The sequence below is a fragment of the Plasmodium relictum genome (genome assembly GCF_900005765.1).
Source record: "Plasmodium relictum strain SGS1 genome assembly, chromosome: 6".
Lineage (NCBI taxonomy): Eukaryota > Apicomplexa > Aconoidasida > Haemosporida > Plasmodiidae > Plasmodium > Plasmodium relictum.
Genome location: NC_041684.1, coordinates 289,416 through 308,459, shown reverse-complemented (window position 1 = coordinate 308,459; position 19,044 = coordinate 289,416). Strand labels below are relative to the sequence as shown.

Sequence of the window (19,044 nt, the reverse complement as noted above, 5' to 3'; positions counted from 1 at the left end):
TATGCTTATTTTTCTAGATCTTTTAAAATTTGACTAATTTGATTATAGTATGTTTCAGAAGCTTGCTGAGGGTTAGGATTTTTAGTTATGGCTCTTCCAATATTTATCAAAATCTTTTCATAACTTTTATTATAACCATTCATTAATGTTTTATATAAATCACCATTTTGCGCCCCTATCCCTGGTGATAAAATATAACAATCAGGAAATTGTTTTCTGATTATATTCATTTCTTCAAAACTATTTGATCCAACAACAAAACCAATAAATTCATTATTTTCTTCCATTTTTAATTCTTTTGAAATTTTATGTGCTTCTTCTGCCATAACCATATATGACTGCTTATTACATAAAGAAAGCTTATTTTGAAAAATGGAAGAACCTGGGTTAGTTGTTTTAATAAGAACAAAAACACTATAATATTGTTTTTTTACTTCATCAAAGCATATATCTTTTAATATATCCGTTCCCATATACATATTAACTGTGCATGCGTCACTTTTTAAATACTCAAATATGAATTTTCTGTAATTCTTAACTGTATTACCAATATCATTTATTTTCATATCGAGAATAGTCGGTATATTAATATAATATAAATAATCAAAAACATTTTTTAAAACATCTATACCTATTGAACCGTAAGGAACATAAAAAGCAAAATTCATTTTATATGCTAGCGCATATTTTTTAGTAACATTAATTATATAAAAGCAAAAATGGTTAAAAAAGTAAAATAATTCATCTTTTTCTTTTAAATTGTCACAGGATTCCAACAAAATTTCCTTTCCTATTTCAATAATTTTCATTCCATCCTGACTTAAGTTGTTCTTGACATTTTTGTATCCATTTTCTTTTTCATTTTTCATAAATGTTCTGATATCATATTCATCAGGATCTAAACCAATACACAAACAGCCATTCACTTCATCTTTTCTTTTTTCTAATTTTTTAATTAAATTCATTTTTAATAAAATTTGCAAATTATTTATATTATATATTTTATAATTTTTGTTTTTAAAAAAATTATGTAATTTTTATAGTAATTCTCTTTAATGCTCATAATTACCAAATGGAGACTTATTTTGTTTTAATTTTTTTTTTTTTTTTTTTTTTTTTTGTATTTACGTAATACAGAACATTTTTAAGAAAATTTATAATATTTTTAATTCTTATGCTTTACTTACATTTTTAAATATAACAACTCATTAAAAAAAATTTTATAAGTAAAAAAGAGAAAAATGAAAGATACACTATTATAAGGTATTAAAACCAACATAAAAAAAGTATCTTATATAATAATAAAATAACAAATAACAGTATTATTAAGATGTTTAAAGAAAGATATATTGAAAGTATTAAGAAAACGAAAATGATAAAAATTTTGTAATATACATATAGTACTAATATTTAAAAATGGAATTATAAATCCCAACTCAATGCTTAATACTTTACAAATATTTAAAGAAAATAAATAAAAAAGAAGATGGAGATATTTAAAGAAGATTTATTGGTTTATAGGAAAAAAAGAAAAATCTAATTGTTATTAATAAAATTCCTTATTCATATACTTATTAATTAAAAAAAAGAAAAGAATATATATTTTACTTTTTATTATAGCGAAGTAATATATCCTTCATTTTAATCAATTTCTTTTTGAAACATTTTTTGTACGACATTTTATGTTCTAAATGTATACACTTATTGTGGTTTTGTATATAATTTTATATTATCAAAATATATGTAAAAGCATTAATTAAATAACTTATATTATGAATTAATGATATAATTCTTTTGTAATTTTAATTTTATTTGCTTTTAATGTTGGTTTTTATTAAACTTTTATACTAGCTATTATAGTTTTTTTTTTTTAGGAACATATGTTACTAATTTTTTTTTATATATACTCCTGATATGCACATTTTTTTATATTAAAATATCTATATGACTCATGTAGATACTTTTTACTTTATGTATTATGTCTACAGAACACTTTTAAAAAGCAAATTTATAAAATGGTTAATATTTTTACCTTTTTTATCTATACCAATAAAATAATTCATAAAAATAAAATTTTTTTTTGGAAAAACATGAGAAAAATAGAAGCGATACTGTTATTAGCGAAAATGTGCTCACCAAAATAAGCAGAAGAAAATATATAATAATAATGTAATAAAATATTAATAATGTTAAAATGCACAAAGAAATATACACTAAAAGTGTAAAAGAATTATAAATGGAAATAATGAAAATTTTATAGAATGCATATATTTAAAAATAGACACATCATTTTGATTTCATTGTATGTTTTTTTTACAAATATTTTCTAGATATAAGAATATAAAAAAAATTATGTAAATGGGAAATTATAGATAATAAAATATATATTAAGAAAAGAAAAAAAGACATTAACAAATTCTAATGAAGTGCTTCCAAAAAAAAAAAAAAAATAGTATAAAAATTTAGAAATATGTGTATATATATGCATATACTCAAAGTTATAAAAGAAAATTTAAGTTATATAAAAAAAAAAACTATAAACAGTCTTAATTTACATCCATTTTTTTTTTTTTTTTTTTTTTATCTTTTACTATTTTATCATTATTATATATATATTTATATATATATAAATTTATTTTATAAGTATTTTATACAATGAATAAAGCAAATGATTTAAATAATCTTGATGGTGATTATAACGAAAAAATTGAAGAAATTTTAGTAAGCACATTAGAATTTTTTAATATTCATGGTTGTCTTAAGGAAGAAGTAATAAATAATATAAAGAATGATGAAAACACAATTAAATTATTAAATGATTTTCACTCAAATTATGAGGAATGTTTATTTGTTTTTCATGAGAAGGATTCAATAAAGATATATGATTCCATTTTAGATCTCTTTAAAAAAAGAAAAAATGAAAAGTTTTTGATAATTTATAAAACACCTCAAAGCAATATTTTATTTTTGGAAATGAATAATGATGCCGAAAATGTTATAAGAAGCTTTTTAGAAGTTTTTTTTTTTAATTTTATGAATAAAAATGAAGATATAAATTCTTCTTCCCTTCTAAAAGAAATGAAAAAAAAATTTAATAATTTTTTACTTAATTTAAGAATTATTTATGGAGAAAAAGAAGAAAAATTAATATTACCATATTTAACTTTTGACGTAAAAGAAGAAAATGTAAACAATATAGAAGAATATTTAATACATTTTATTAGATGTTACCACATAATTCTACGAAATTTCATGAATTATAAAAAAAAAAATTATGCAAACTGTTTTGAATTTCTAAAATGCCTAAAAAATAAAAATGAAAACATTAACTATTTATATAATGAGATAGACAAAGAAAATTTTAAAGAAATAATAAATATAATTTTGGAAAAAAAAAAAAATTCTAGTTACAAGAATATAATTGAAAATATAAAAAATGAAATCATTGAACATAAATCGGAAGTTTCTGATCTATATACCCATTTAAAACCAGTAGTACATTTTTTACAAAAACTAGAAAATCACAAGGAGGATATAGAAAAAAAGAATAAATATGTTTTGCCTATTATTCATGCTTTATCCATATCTATTGAAAAATCAAATTACTTAATTAAAAACTGTAAATTTGTTTTTAATTTTTTATCAAAAGTGTTAATTAATTCATGTAATCAGAATATTAGTACACAAGAAATTATAAATTCTATATATAATTGTGTAGATATTTTAAAAAGTAAATTATATTCAATATTAAATTTCCTCTTAAACTTTTTATATTTGTTTAAATTATATAAGGAAAAAAATAAAAAATTGCAATCATTATATGAATCGAATATAAATTTCAATGATGAAAAACAAATAATGGAAATTAATAATATAAAAAACGAAATAGAAGAAGAAAACATTTACTTCCCTTCTGTTAGTTTATATATGTATAAATTAAAGTTACTAATTGAATATTTAAAAATATATCAGACTTACATGAAATTAGAAAAAATTGAAATTCCTGGGGAAAAAGGAAAAAAATTAACTGAAGAAATTCATAATATATCTCGTGATTTTAATATAATTAATGAAGCCTTCTTAGACCTAAATCACGAAATATTAAATGAAGAAGAAAATATTTTTATAAACAAATATAATTCTTTTGAATGTAAAGTGAAGGAGTTAAACAAAAGATTAATATGTGTATTTGTATACTCTTTTGATAATGATTTGAAAAAAAATATCAAATTATTGAACTCTTTTTTAATTTTAAGAGATATACATGCAATTGAAGTAGAATTAATAAGACATACATCACTTTTATGTCAAGATTTAAAGAAAGAATTCATATTAGTGGATAACTTGTTTATAAAAAATAAAACAATTATTGAAAATAATAAAAAAATGTTTCTTGAAAATTCTTGTCAAACAAGAAATCATAGTTTTAATAATGATGATCAAAAAGATTATATTAAAGAAAATCAAGAAAATTTTAATATAAATGAAAATGATAAAACAAATGTCTTGGTAGAAAAAAGGGTAAATGAAAATAAAGAAGATTTTGAAGATAACTTAAAAAATTTAAGTATAAATAAAAATTCCCCCCTGTTTTGTGAAGTTATAAATTTGTTCACATCTTTATTAAAAAGAATTGAACAACAATATTTTCCCTTAAGAAAAATAATGAAAATTTTAAAATTTCAAAATGAAAAGACAGACGAAATAAATAGTTTATATAAAAATATTTCTGAAAAAATAAGTAGATATATTTCTGAGGTAAGTAAAGAATGGTTTACGGAAACCATTGATGTTGTAAATAATTTTTTAAATGAAAGTATTTTTAAAATAAAATCGGATAAATTTTATGTAAATTTTCATCCATACATATTTATGTTCATAAATAATATAAAAAATTTCTTTTTAAATAATTTGACTGTAAATGAAGATTGTTTAAATATTTATAATAAAGCAAATACATTTAAAAAATTTATTAATATACTAAATAATATCACAAAAAAATATAATAGTGTTATTACTAAAACATTAGATGTAGAAAAAAATTTATTTGAAGAAAAAATTGATGCTATAAAAAATACCTTATTAAAAGGTGTTAAAGAATTAAAATGGTCAGAAGATAACATTTATGAGTATATTGAGAGTGTAGATAAAGATATGTCAGATATATATAACAACATTTCTATTCTTCATAATAACATAGTATCTATTTTAAATTTGACAAACAGTTGGCTAAAAAAACCAATTATTGAAAAAAGAAAAAAGCATGAAGATATATATAATTATTTAAATAGTTACAAAAATAATTTATCATTATTAAAAGGAAAATTGAATGATGATTTTAAAAGTATTAATATAAATATTAAGCAGTCTTATGATATATTAAAAATAAAAAAAAATAATGTCATGTGGAAAAATTACTTAAAATTTTTAAATAATATAATAATAGATAAATTAATAGAACTTACAAACTTTTTATTTAATAACTTATACGAAGTAATGAAATTTAATAAAAAAGATGAGCAATTATTTACCATAAAAATTAATTTTATAGAAAATAAATTAAATTTAGATTTAAAATTAAGAAGTACAAAATCTTTTTGTATAACATCCATGTTCTATAAATGGATAGATGACTTTATGAATTTATGTTCAGGTATCAAAAGAATAGATATTAAAAGCGGAGATTATATAAATGAGATTCTATTAAGTTTAAGTGTAAATTCTAACAAGAACAAAATAGAAACCTTTTTTGAAAATACAATTGAAAAAAGTTATGAATATTTAGAAAGCTTAAAAAAATATGAATATATATGGAAAATAGATATAAAAAAAGAATTTTTATTATTTAAACAAAAAAATGAAATATCATTATATCCTAATTACTTTGAATATAATAACAATTTTCAAGATTCATTGAAACTTATTAACATAAATATTCCTCACTTATTTCCCAATGTTCATTCATATAAAAAATTAATATTATCATTAAAAGAAGAATTGAATAATTTTTATCACTTAAAAACATATGAAGCAATAAATTTTATTTCATTTTATTCTGAAAATTTAGTAGAAAGATTAATTTCTTTTACTAAAAAAAATATATCATTATACTGTGAATATTTGCAAAACTTCGTGAAAGATGTTATATATTCAATCAATTCATTTTATGAAAATGTGATTAGCAATCTAAATGAAGTAGAAATAGTTGAATTTTTCAGTAAAAAAGTGGACAATAAAAATATCTCTAATAAAGATGAGAAACATAATAGAAATAATATGGAGAAAGATGATAATATTAATCCTATTAAAGAGGAAAAAAATATAGATATGAATAAAAAAAAGGATATATTTTATAATCTTATGAGAAATTTAAGAAGTGTAAAGTTAAGTAGAAAAATTGTTCCTTTAATTTTTCAAAAAATTAAGGAAATAATGGAAAATTTAAAAGATTTAGATATAGTCATTAAATATAATGATGTCTTAGATAATATAGAAAAAAATAAAGAGAAAGTGGAAGTACAATATAATGAAATTAAAGAAAAAATACTAAAATATAAAAATAATGAAATTAAAAATATTAAAATAGAAATAAAAAATTTTAAAGAAGAATTAAGCAATCTTAAGAAACATATATTTAAAAATATACCAAGTACTCCAAAAGACATTTATAATTCTCCCTACGAAAAAATTAATGATTTTAGAAAAAGTTTTCAAATTTATAAAGAGAAGCAGAAGTATCATAATGAATTAGAAATTTTATTTGAAATAGATATAACTGTATTTGATGAATTAGAAGAAATTGACTTAAAACTAAGAGATTTAAAATATTTATGGGATCTGACGAATAGTGTGATATTTTTTATAGAAAAAGAAAAACAAAAGTTATGGAAAGATATAGATGTCAATAGTAATATTTATATAATTGATTTTATATTACTATATATAAGAAAAAAATTTTTTGATTTAAAACATTTACCTATATATGAGTATATAATTAAAGAATTAAAAAAGTTATCTTCTATATTACCGCTTTTAGTGGATTTAAATAACGATTGTATATTTGATAGGCATTGGAATATAATAATAAATATATCTGGAAGTGTTAATAATTTATATTCAAAAAAAAAAGAAAACAATAGCATTTCTTTGAGCATGGAAACACATAACACTGACAAGAATGAGATAGAAATTAACGGAGAAGATAATAATGGTAACACAAACGATAATGAAAAAAGTATAAATAATGATATTCTTATAAACAAGAATTTCAAAATAAAATACAAAGAGTTAACATTGCAAGAATTTTTTGATTTAAAATTATATAAGCATGTTGACGCTGTTCACGATGTCATAGAACAAGCTAAGAAAGAAAGAAAAATAGAAAATAAAATAAAGGAAATAAATATAATATGGAAACAAATGAACTTTGAATTTTTAAAAAAAAACAATTACATTCAAATAACCAATATGGATATGATATTAGAGATTGTTGACGTTCACACTTCTGAAATATTATTTTTTATTAATCAGAAAAAATATATATTATTTATTCAAGAAACCATATTAAATACACAAGAAAATTTGAAAAAAATTGATGAAGTAATTAATATATGGAGAAAATTTTTGAATAAATTTGAAAGATTGCAACCTATTTACTTGAACTCAGAAGATATTCATTCACAGTTACCTCAAGAAAGTAAAATGTTTTTTAACATTGAAAATGAATATAAAGAAATAATTCAAAGTGCATCTGAACAAAAAAATGTTCTACAAGTATGCTTAAATGAGGATTTGTTTTATCTATTAAGTAAATTTTTTAAAAACATAGAATTGTGTGAAAAGGCTTTAAATGATTATTTAGATCAAAAAAAAAAAGCTTTCCCACGCTTTTATTTTTTATCCAATATTGCTTTGCTAGATATTTTAAGTAACGGAAAAAATCCTTTAAAAATATTACCATATATAAATGATGTATTTAATGCTATTAAAACTATTGAGTTCAACAAAGATAATATAAATGAAGGTACTAATAAAGAAGATAATAATGGAGAAATGTTTGAGAATGAGTTACTAAAAAATAATGATAAAATTGAGAAAATTGAGGATGAAAATGAACAAAAGGAAAATTCCATGAAACAAGATTATGAAGACAACAATGAGATAAAAAATAAATTAAATAAAAAAAAAAATGATAATAATAATAATAACGAATGTAAAGAATATGTAGCTAAAGGTGTTTATAGTATTGAAAACGAGCATTTAGAATTTTTGAATGAATTAACATTAAAGGGTAATGTAGAAAATTATTTAAAAGACTTAGAAAATCATTTAAAAATAACCATTAGAAGTATATTAGAAAATGCAAAAATAAATTCAGAAAATTTAGATGAACATAATCGAGATGAAACAATGATATCAAAATATATCAGTCAAGTGGTATGTACTTGTAATCAAATAGTCGTAACAGAAGAAATCAATAAATGTTTTGATGAATTAGAAAATGGGAATGAATCTGCTTTTGTAGATTATAAAAAAATTTTAATTGAAAGGATAAATAAATTAATAAAATTAGTAGAAAAAACAGAAGATTATAATATAAGAACGAAATTATTATCTTTAATTATACTAGATGTACATACAAGAGATGTAATAATATCTTTTATAAAAAAAAAAATATCAGATAGTACCTCCTTTGACTGGCAAGCACAGTTAAAATATTACTGGGTATATGATAAAAAAATTAATAATTATACTTGTGAAATAAAAATATGTGACTTTAAAACAAAATATTTATATGAATATATTGGAAATTCAGGTAAATTAGTTATAACCCCTTTAACAGATAAATGCTATATTACTTTAACGCAAGCATTAAATTTAATTCTTGGTGGTGCACCTGCAGGGCCGGCTGGAACAGGAAAAACAGAAACAACAAAAGATTTATCCAAAGCAATAGGTATAGCTATTTTTATTTTTAACTGCAGTAATCAAATGAATTATTTTAATATGTCACAAATCTGCATAGGGTTATCTCAAACGGGTGCTTGGGGATGCTTTGATGAATTCAATCGAATAAGTATAGAAGTATTATCAGTTGTTAGTACACAAATTAAATGTATTTTTGATGCTATTAAGGAAAAAAAAACAATGTTTCATTTTATTGATGATGAAATAGTATTAAAAAAAACATGTGGTTTTTTTATTACTATGAATCCTGGATATGCAGGAAGAACAGAACTACCTGAAAATTTAAAAAATTTATTTAGATCTTGTTCTATGATTGTCCCCGATATAAAATTTATATGTGAAAATATGTTAATGTCATTTGGATTTATAAAAGCAAATAAATTATCCTATAAGTTTGTAGAATTGTATCAATTATGTAAGGAATTATTACAGAAGAATATCCATTACGATTGGGGTTTAAGAGCTGTTAAAGTTGTTTTAATACAAGCAGGAAACTTAAAAAGAAAATTCAGTAATTTTGATGAAGAAGTTATTTTAATGAAAGCTTTAAAAGACTTTAATATACCTAAAATTACCCATGAAGATATTCCTATATTTTTAGGTTTAATTAATGACCTATTTCCTAATGTTAACTGCAACATTTTTGAGGAAGAAAAATGCCAACAAAATTCGGAAAAATATAAAAGTAATCCTACACAAAGCTTCAATAATCAAAATTTTAAGAAAAACGAATTATCTAATGAACACTTTTCCGAAAATAATAATGATGTAAAAGATTCACAAAATTATAATTTGGAACATTCCCAATATAATGATACAAAAAGGGATGATAAAAAAGATTATAACTTAGGAGATTCCAAAAATGAAAACTTTGATGATTCTAAAAAATACAGTGAATTAAAAGATGAACAAAGTCAAGGAAATATTATTTACAGTTTTGATGATGCTATCAAAATATGTTTAAAAGAATCAAATTTGCAAATTGATGATAATTTTATCCTTAAAGTGAAGCAACTAAAAGATTTAATGGATGTAAGACACTGTGTTTTTATATTAGGAGAAGATGGATGTGGGAAGTCCAGTGTTATAGACATTTTGATTAGAAGTTTAAATAAAATAGAAGAAAGTTGTTTATATGAAATTATTAATCCTAAATCCATTGAATCCTATGAACTTTATGGATATTTAACAAAAAATAATGAATGGATTGATGGTTCTTTATCATCTATTATGAGAAAAATGTCAAGAAATATTACCCCTTATAATGAAAATATAAAACATAAAATAATTTTACTAGATGGAAATATTGATGCGGAGTGGATAGAAAGTATGAATACTGTAATGGATGACAACAAAGTACTAACTTTAGTGAGTAATGAGAGAATACCATTTACTAAAGAAATGCATTTGTTTTTTGAAATAACCAATATGAAATACGCATCTCCTGCAACAGTTAGTAGAGGAGGTGTCCTTTTTATAAATAAAGGAGATATCAGTTATAAATTATTTATCAGTTCATGGATTAACTTACTGAATAATAATATTGCAAAGACGGAATTTTATTATTTATTTAATATATTTTATGCACAAAATATTGAAATGCTAAGAAAACAATGCAAATTTGCTTTTGAACTTTCTAATTTAGATATAGTAAAATCCATATGCAATTACATTGATTACTTTTTATTCAAATATGAAAAATATATTAACGAAGTAATCAGAAAAATTGAAAGCAAACAAAATGAAGAAAATAATTTCCTGAACAATGAAGATGCTAATGAAGTATTATGTAATGCTAGTAATTCTAAAACTAAAAGAGGAGATAAAAACATAGAGGAAGAAGAAAAAGAAGAAAAAAGAGATTTCGAAAAAACAGATTCTTTGAATGAAAAAAACAGAAGCGATAAAATTTTTTGCAAAGAGGAATTAAAACTAAATAACAATAATTCTAAAAATATTGATGATAGTAAAATAAAAGATACTGCATTGAATAATGAAGAGAAAAATATAGTAAATAAAATTAATTACAATTACGAAATATTAAAAGATTATTATAACTGTTTTTTTATGAATTCTTACATGTGGGTTCTTAACAATTTAATAGTTGATGATAAAATTATGAATTCTAAAAATATCTTTAGTAATAACATAAAAAGCAATTTAAAGGTTAAAATGGGTAATGATTATTGTTGTAATTATATTTATAACATTTATGAAAATAGCTGGAAGCACCTAAGTGAATATTTAGATGAAGATATTTTATTTTTGCAGAAAATAAAATGGAATTTTAATGAATCTGAAAGTGAGGAAAAATGTTATGAAAATCAAATAGTCATAGAAGAAGAGGAAAAAGAAGGAGAAGAAAATAGAGAAGATGTAGAAGGTGAAAAAGAAGAAGAAGAAGAAGAAGAAGAAGATGAAGATGAAGATGAAGATGAATATGAAGATGGAGTTAAAGAAGAAAAAAAAAGAGAAAAAAAAAGAGGGCATAAAAAGAGTAAAAAAAAAAGAAAAAAAAAGAAAAGTATAAATAATTATATTGAAAATATGTTACCGCATAATTATGATGATATATATATTAATACCATAGAATTAATAAGAATTGAAAAAATGATAAAATATTGTTTGGATAGAAATAAGGCAATTTTAGTTTATGGAAATAACGGTACTGGAAAAACAAAATGCATAAAAAATAATTTAAATATGAATATTGAAAAATTTACCCACACTATCATAAGTATTAACTATTACACTAATTCATTTGTTTTACAAAAAATAATTGAAAATAATGTAGAAAAAAGAAACACAAGAATTTATGGGCCACCAAATCAAAAAAAACATATATTCTTTTTAGAAGATTTAAATATAACTGCTAAAGATAATTGTGATACACAACAAACGTTGGAATTTTTAAGGCAGTTATTAACTTACAAATTAATTTATGATAGGGATAATTTAGACGAAAAAAAATTTATTCATGATATATCATTTATAGGAACCATTAATAACAATACAAATAAATTCATTGATAAAAGAATTCAAAATAAATTTAATATAATAAATATTGATGATATAAGCATTAAAACTTTTGAAAATATATATAAAATTATTCTAAAACAGCATTTACTTAAATTTGATGATTCAATTAAAGGACTCCTTAATAACATTATTTCTTTTTCTTATGATTTATATAATAGTATTACTGAAAATATTTCTTTCAATTTATCCAACTTTGCACCTCACTATTTATTTAACTTAAATGATATCCATACCATATTTTATAATGTAATTAAATGTACTAATCCAGATATATATAATAATGCTTTTAAATTTTTGATGATTATTTTTCATGAAACGCAACACGCATATATAAATAAGTTAATATCTAATGATCATATAAATATTTTTACACAAATATTTAATAAACAAGTTCTTCAATATTTTCCATTTTTTAAAGATGATTTTGAAAAACATAAAGAAACTTTTGATGCTATTAATGAAAAAGACAATATCAATTCTACTCATAAAATATATTCCCCAAGTTATAATGATAATATCAATGAAGAAAATAAAAATAACAAAGATGTTAATGGAAATGATAATTTTGATAATATTGATAATTTAAATAATAAAATAGATGGCAATATAAATAATAGTATAAATGATAACGTTAATAATAGTAACAATAACAGTAATGATAATACAAAAGAAAAGGAAAAACAATTAATATATGATTTAAATAAAAATATCTTTACATCTTTTATATCTATTAGAAATGGACTAGATAAAATGTATTTAAATGTTAAGAAATTTTATCAATTAAAAGAAGTTTTAACCGAAAAATTAAATGAGTATAATACAACTCATGTAGAACTGCCATTAGTCTTATTTGATTATGCTATAATTCAGATTTGCAAAATTTGTAGAATTTTAGATTTCAACATTTCTCATTTAATGCTTATTGGTTTTGGGGGTTCTGGAAAACAATCCTTATTAAAATTAAGTATTTTTATTAACTCTTTAAATTTACTAAATATATCAACTAATAATAAATATGATGTAAATAATTTTAAATCTGATTTACAAGAATTTCACTTAAAATGCGCAATAAAACCAGGAAATGTTCATGTTCTTTTACTTAAAGAAAAAGATATTTTAGATTCCTTTCTACCATATATTAATGATTTAACATCAACAGGTTTATGTAATAATTTATTTACAAAAGATGAATATTTAGGCATTTTTTCTTCTATTCGTAATCAAATAAAATATTTAAATATAGGGGAAAGTAATGAAGATGTATTTAATTATTACATAAACAAAATAAGAAAAAATTTTAAAATAGCTATTACTCATTCACCAATTAGTAATTTATACAGAGATAGATTAATTAAATTTCCTTCTTTTTTGTCAAATTTTTCTTTTATTTATTTTTTGCCATGGCCATATGAAGCTTTAGTTAACGTTGCAAATAAATTTTTAAATGATGTAGAAATTAATGATGAATTAAAAAAAAAAATTTGTGAACATATGGCATTTGTTCATACTAGTACAAACGAAATGAACAAAAAATATCTTAAACAGAAGAACAGATATAATTATGTAATTCCAAAAACATTTTTGGAATATATTTATTTTTATAAAAATTTGTTAAGCGTTAAAAATTTTGAAATAGAAAAATCAGTAGAAAGATTAAATAAAGGTTTATTGGCTTTAACTAGTACTAGGGAAAATGTAGAAGTATTAAAAAAAGAAATAGAAATAAAAATAACAAACATAGAAGAAAAAAAAATCGAAGTAAATGATATATTAAATAAAGTAAAGGAAGCAACGGAAGTTACTAATAAAGAACAACAAATTGTAAATGAAGAAAAAAAAAAAACAGAAATATTTACAAAAGAAGCAATTGAAATTCAATTAAAGGCAGATAAAGAATTAAGTGAAGCTTTACCTATTATGAATAAGGCAAAAGATGCAGTTAATTGTATAACAAAATCAGCTATTCAAGAATTAAAATCTTTACAAAATCCCCCCAAAGAATGTTTAGATGTTACTCATGCTGTATTAATTGCGCTAAAAGAAATAAAAAACTATTCATGGAAATTTGCTCAGAAAATCATGAACAATCCTACCCAGTTTTTAAGTAAATTACAAAAATTTGATGCAGAAAACATGGATGAAGAAACAGTCAATTTATTAACTCCTTTTATTCAAAAGAAATTTTTTAATTATGAAATGATGAAGACAAAATCTTCTGCATGTGCCTACTTAGCATTATGGCTTGTTAACATAGTAAAATATAATGAAGTATATAAAAAAGTGAAACCATTAATGGATAAATTACAAGAAGCGACAAATAATAAAAATAAAGCACAAGAAAAATTAGATCAACTAGAAAATAAAGTAAAAGAGTTAACAGATAGTGTAGAGAAATTAAGAAGAAAAATGAATGAAGTAAATGAAGAAAAAAATAATGTAATTAAAATATATAATGAATCAAAAGACAAATTAAATAGAGCTGAAAATTTAGTAAATATGTTATCTGATGAATATTCTAGATGGTCTGATGAAATATCTATTATCAATTCCAATAAAAAATTTATATATGGAGATTGCTTATTATTATCCTCTTTCATTACATATCTAGGGGTATTTTCTAGTTCTTTTAGAATAAATTTGTGGAAAAAATTATGGCTAGAACATATAAAAAATAGCAATATTCTAATTAACAATATTACTTCTCCAATCGATATAATGGTTCAAGATATACAAATTGCAACATGGAAAAATGAAAAATTACCAGAAGATAAAATAAGCATTGAAAATGCATTAATTGTAAGTACATGTTATAGATGGCCATTGTTAATTGATCCTCAACTGCAAGGATTAAAGTGGTTAAAAGTAAAGGGGGGTAATAATATTACATGTTTACAATTCAATTGCGAAAATTTTATTAAAAAAGTTAAGAATGTTATCTTAAAAGGAGGATATTTAATAATTGAAAATATTAACGAAGAAATTGATAATGTTATTGATAGTTTATTAAACAGAGAATTTATTAAAAAAGGGAATGATACATTCATCAAAATTGATAATGAAGAAATGCCATTTAATTTTCCCAATGCAATAAGCAGAATTTCTAAAATTAAATCATTTTTCGAAAATAATACTAATAATAATGTTAGCAATAAAAATAATGCTTCTGAAAACCATAATAATTTTTGCAATGAATTAGATATGAATAAAAATTACTTAAAGCATAATTTCCAAAATATTAATAAAGCATTTTCAAATGAAAATGTAGTTAAAGTTAATTTTTTTAATCTAATTTTACAAACTAAACTAAGTAATCCTCATTTCAAGCCTGAAGTCAATAGCCAATGTACTCTCATAAATTTCAGTGTTACATGTGAAGGTTTAGAAGAACAAATACTAGCCATTATTGTAAATATAGAAAAGCCAGAATTAGAAAAACAGAAACAAATTTTAGTTAAAAATAGAAATGAGTATAAAATAATACTAAATAATCTAGAGGATGAAATATTATATCAGCTATCTACTGTTGATTCAACGACTATAATTGATAATATTTCCTTAATCAATAGCTTAAAAACTACAAAAGATACATCTATTAACATACAAAGACAAGTAGAAGATTCAATTAAAACAGAAAGTGAGATAAATAAAACAAGAGAATTATATAGAACTCTTGCTAATGAAGCTTCTATTGTTTATTTCATTCTTATTCTTATGCATAACATTAATTACATGTATCAGTATTCATTAGATTCCTTCATTAATTTATTGCTAAAATCAATTGAAGCTGTTCATAATTCTAATAATGAAAAAAATAATATCAATGATTCTAATAATAAAACGGATGCTTTTAATAATAATGATTTGGCTTTGGAAAGGCAGGACAATTATTACGATTCAAAAATATTTTTTAACAATAGTGTTGAAGATAATAAAGATAATAATGAAGAGAATAACATTTATGATGAACATATGAATAAATTAATAATTTCTTTTAGAAAAACTATATATTCATGGATTAACAGAGGACTACTAGAAAAAGATAAATTATTATTTAACTGTATATTTGTTTTTAAATTATTAGAAAAAAAAAAAATATTTGATAAAGATTTTAATATGGATTATCTCAACTTCTTTTTAAAACCTCCAAGAAGTGAAAATGTGAGTGAAAACCCTCTAAAAGAATGGCTAAGTGATGATTGTTGGGAAAATATTTTATTATTATCAAAGTTTAAAGAATTTGAAAATTTATCAACTAATATTCATATAGATGCTCAGCATAAATTTAAACAATGGTGTTCTGAAATTCAACCTGAAATATGTAAATTACCATTAGAATGGAAAAAATTAAATAATTATTCTTTTAAAAAATTATTAATCATTAGATGTTTACGACCAGACAGAATTACAGTCACTTTAGAAAATTACATTAAAAATATATTACCAAACAGTGAGGAAATTATGGAGAGAAATAATTCTTTCGTTGATACTTTAGAATCTTCTTACAATTTTATGGTGAATTCTACACCTATATTGTTTATTTTAACTCCTGGTTCTGATTTTATAAAATATGTAGAACTATTAGGAAAAAAATATAAGTTTTATTTAAATAATAATTTGCATGTTGTATCATTGGGACAAGGACAAGAATCAATAGCTTTGTCAAAACTAGAATTATCTCATAAAGAAGGCCATTGGATAGTTTTAGAAAATATACACTTAATGGCTAAATTCAATTTAATTTTAGAAAATGTAATAGATAAATATTCTACAGAAGGATCTCACCCCAATTTTAGATGCTTTTTAACTTCAGAAATAACAACTAACATTCCTATTAGTATATTAGAAAGGTCTATAAAATTAACAAATGAAGCACCAACTGGTTTTAAAGAAAACTTAAAAAGAGCTTTTACTTTTTTTTCTTCTGATGATTATGAAGAAAAAGATTTAAGAACAAAAAATATTTTATTTTCGTTATGTTATTTTCATTCCATAATAGTTGAAAGAGCAAAATTTGGTGCAGAAGGATTTAACATAAAATATCCATTTAGCTTAAGCGATTTAAGAGATAGTGCAAAAGTTTTATTTAATTACTTAGACAACCAAAATTCTATAAAAGTTCCATGGAATGATTTAAAATATATTTTCGGAGAAATTATGTATGGTGGTCATATAGTTAATGATAAAGATATGTTAGTATGTAAAACTTACTTAAATTACTTTATGAGAGAACAATCATTAGAAGGAATGCAGTTAATTCCATTTTCCAAAAATATACAATTATTTAGCCCCAATAATTATTCGTATGACAAAATTTTGAAATATATAGATACTCAAATTGTATATGAATCATCTATTTTATATGGCTTAAATCAGCATGCAGAAATGAATTTTAGAACAAATGAAAGCATAAAATTATTAAAAAATATATTAAAATTAAAACTTAAGGAAACATCCACTTTTGTTGAAGAACTAACAACAGGAGAAACGATGGAGAACAAAACATCTAATATTTTATCTGAAATATTAAGTGAAATAGATAGTGTTTTTTTTAATGTAGAAGAATTAATGAAATCAATACCAGATGATCAACTTACTCCTTTGCAATATTTTTTATTTCAAGAATGCACCTTAATGAACTCTTTAACTAGTGTTATGAAAAATTCATTAAAAGAATTAAGTTTAGCAATTAAAGGGGAAATTAATATGACTAGTAAAATAGAATCTCTTATGAACTCCTTGTATAAAGATAAATTACCAGAATTGTGGAAAAATAATTCTTATTCTAGCAATAGAAATTTATCATCATGGGTAAATAATTTGAAGGAAAGAATAAGCTTTTTGACCGATTGGTTTAATGATCCCTTATTAACACCCAAAGTTTTTAACATTTCCTTATTATTTAATCCAAATAGCTTTTTCAGTGCAATTAAACAAATATTATCTAGAAATGAAAAGTGTGAATTAGATAAAATTATAATGCAAATTGAAGTAACTAATAAAACGTTGAATAATATTCATTCTTATCCTAAAGAAGGAGCTTATATATATGGTTTGTATTTAGACGGTGCTAATTATGATGTAGAAAAAAATACTTTATGTGATTCCTCTTCAAAACAGAAATACTTTTTAATGCCAGTTATACATTGTAAGCCAATAATTAGTATGGGTAAAATAGATACAGATGTGTACGAATGCCCTGTATATAAAACATTATCGAGAGGAAATACTTACGTAACAAATATAAAATTAAAAACAAAAGAAAGTCCGGATAAATGGATTTTAGCAGGTGTTGCATTAATTCTCGATATTGCTGATGATTAAAAATATTTAAAAAAAAATTTTTTAAGTATATGATATATATATAGTACAAACTTTTTTTTTCATAAATAATAATCAAATATTATAGAAAATGGAACAAAATAAAGTTTTCATTTTTTACATCAATTATCTAATATATGAATTAAGCTTGTTTTTTTTATGATATTTTAAGTTTTTAAAACATCAGTATATATCATATTTTTATGATTTTGTCTTTATTCTGCATATATATGCTCTATTTTCTAAAGAAGCTTCGAACATTTTTTTTTTTATATTTTTAATAGCAAGATGAAAAAAGGTTTTAAAATAGTATTAATTATAATAAAAAAAAAATTGCAACAAAAAAAAAAGATAAAATAAAATATAAAAATAACACATTTAATATAACATATAACTTTTCTTATATTTTTGGAACTGAATAAAAATTACGAGTAAAAAAAAAAAGCTAATTTTTTCATATTTTTTAATTGAAAACATTTAATTTTTATTCTTATTATTCCCTTACATTTTTCTTTTCTTTTCTTTTTTTTTAATTTGTGTATTTTGTTAAAGAATATAATTTAATTTTCCTTTTCAAATAATTTCTTAAACCCATTTTTTATTTTTTTTACTTTCATCTTATTTCAAAATAATAAAAAAAAAAATAATTTTTACTCAAGCTAGCTATAATTTTTTTTTGTTTTTAATTATAAATTTATATAAAAATAGGTATATATGAAA

At 21.2% G+C, this 19,044-nt stretch overlaps 2 protein-coding genes across 2 annotated transcripts; one reads left to right on the top strand and one right to left on the bottom strand.

The window, feature by feature from the left end:
- Nucleotides 1–5: 5 nt before the first annotated feature.
- OMPDC (orotidine monophosphate decarboxylase, putative) lies at nucleotides 6–965 on the bottom strand (the record flags this gene model as incomplete). Its single annotated transcript, XM_028675521.1, has 1 exon — nucleotides 6–965. The coding sequence occupies one exon, from the start codon at nucleotides 963–965 to the stop codon at nucleotides 6–8; it is 960 nt and encodes a 319-aa protein (XP_028532102.1).
- A 1,690-nt stretch (nucleotides 966–2,655) lies between these two features.
- On the top strand, nucleotides 2,656–18,327 carry PRELSG_0606800 (dynein heavy chain, putative; the record flags this gene model as incomplete). Its single annotated transcript, XM_028675520.1, has 1 exon — nucleotides 2,656–18,327. The coding sequence occupies one exon, from the start codon at nucleotides 2,656–2,658 to the stop codon at nucleotides 18,325–18,327; it is 15,672 nt and encodes a 5,223-aa protein (XP_028532101.1).
- Nucleotides 18,328–19,044: the final 717 nt, after the last annotated feature.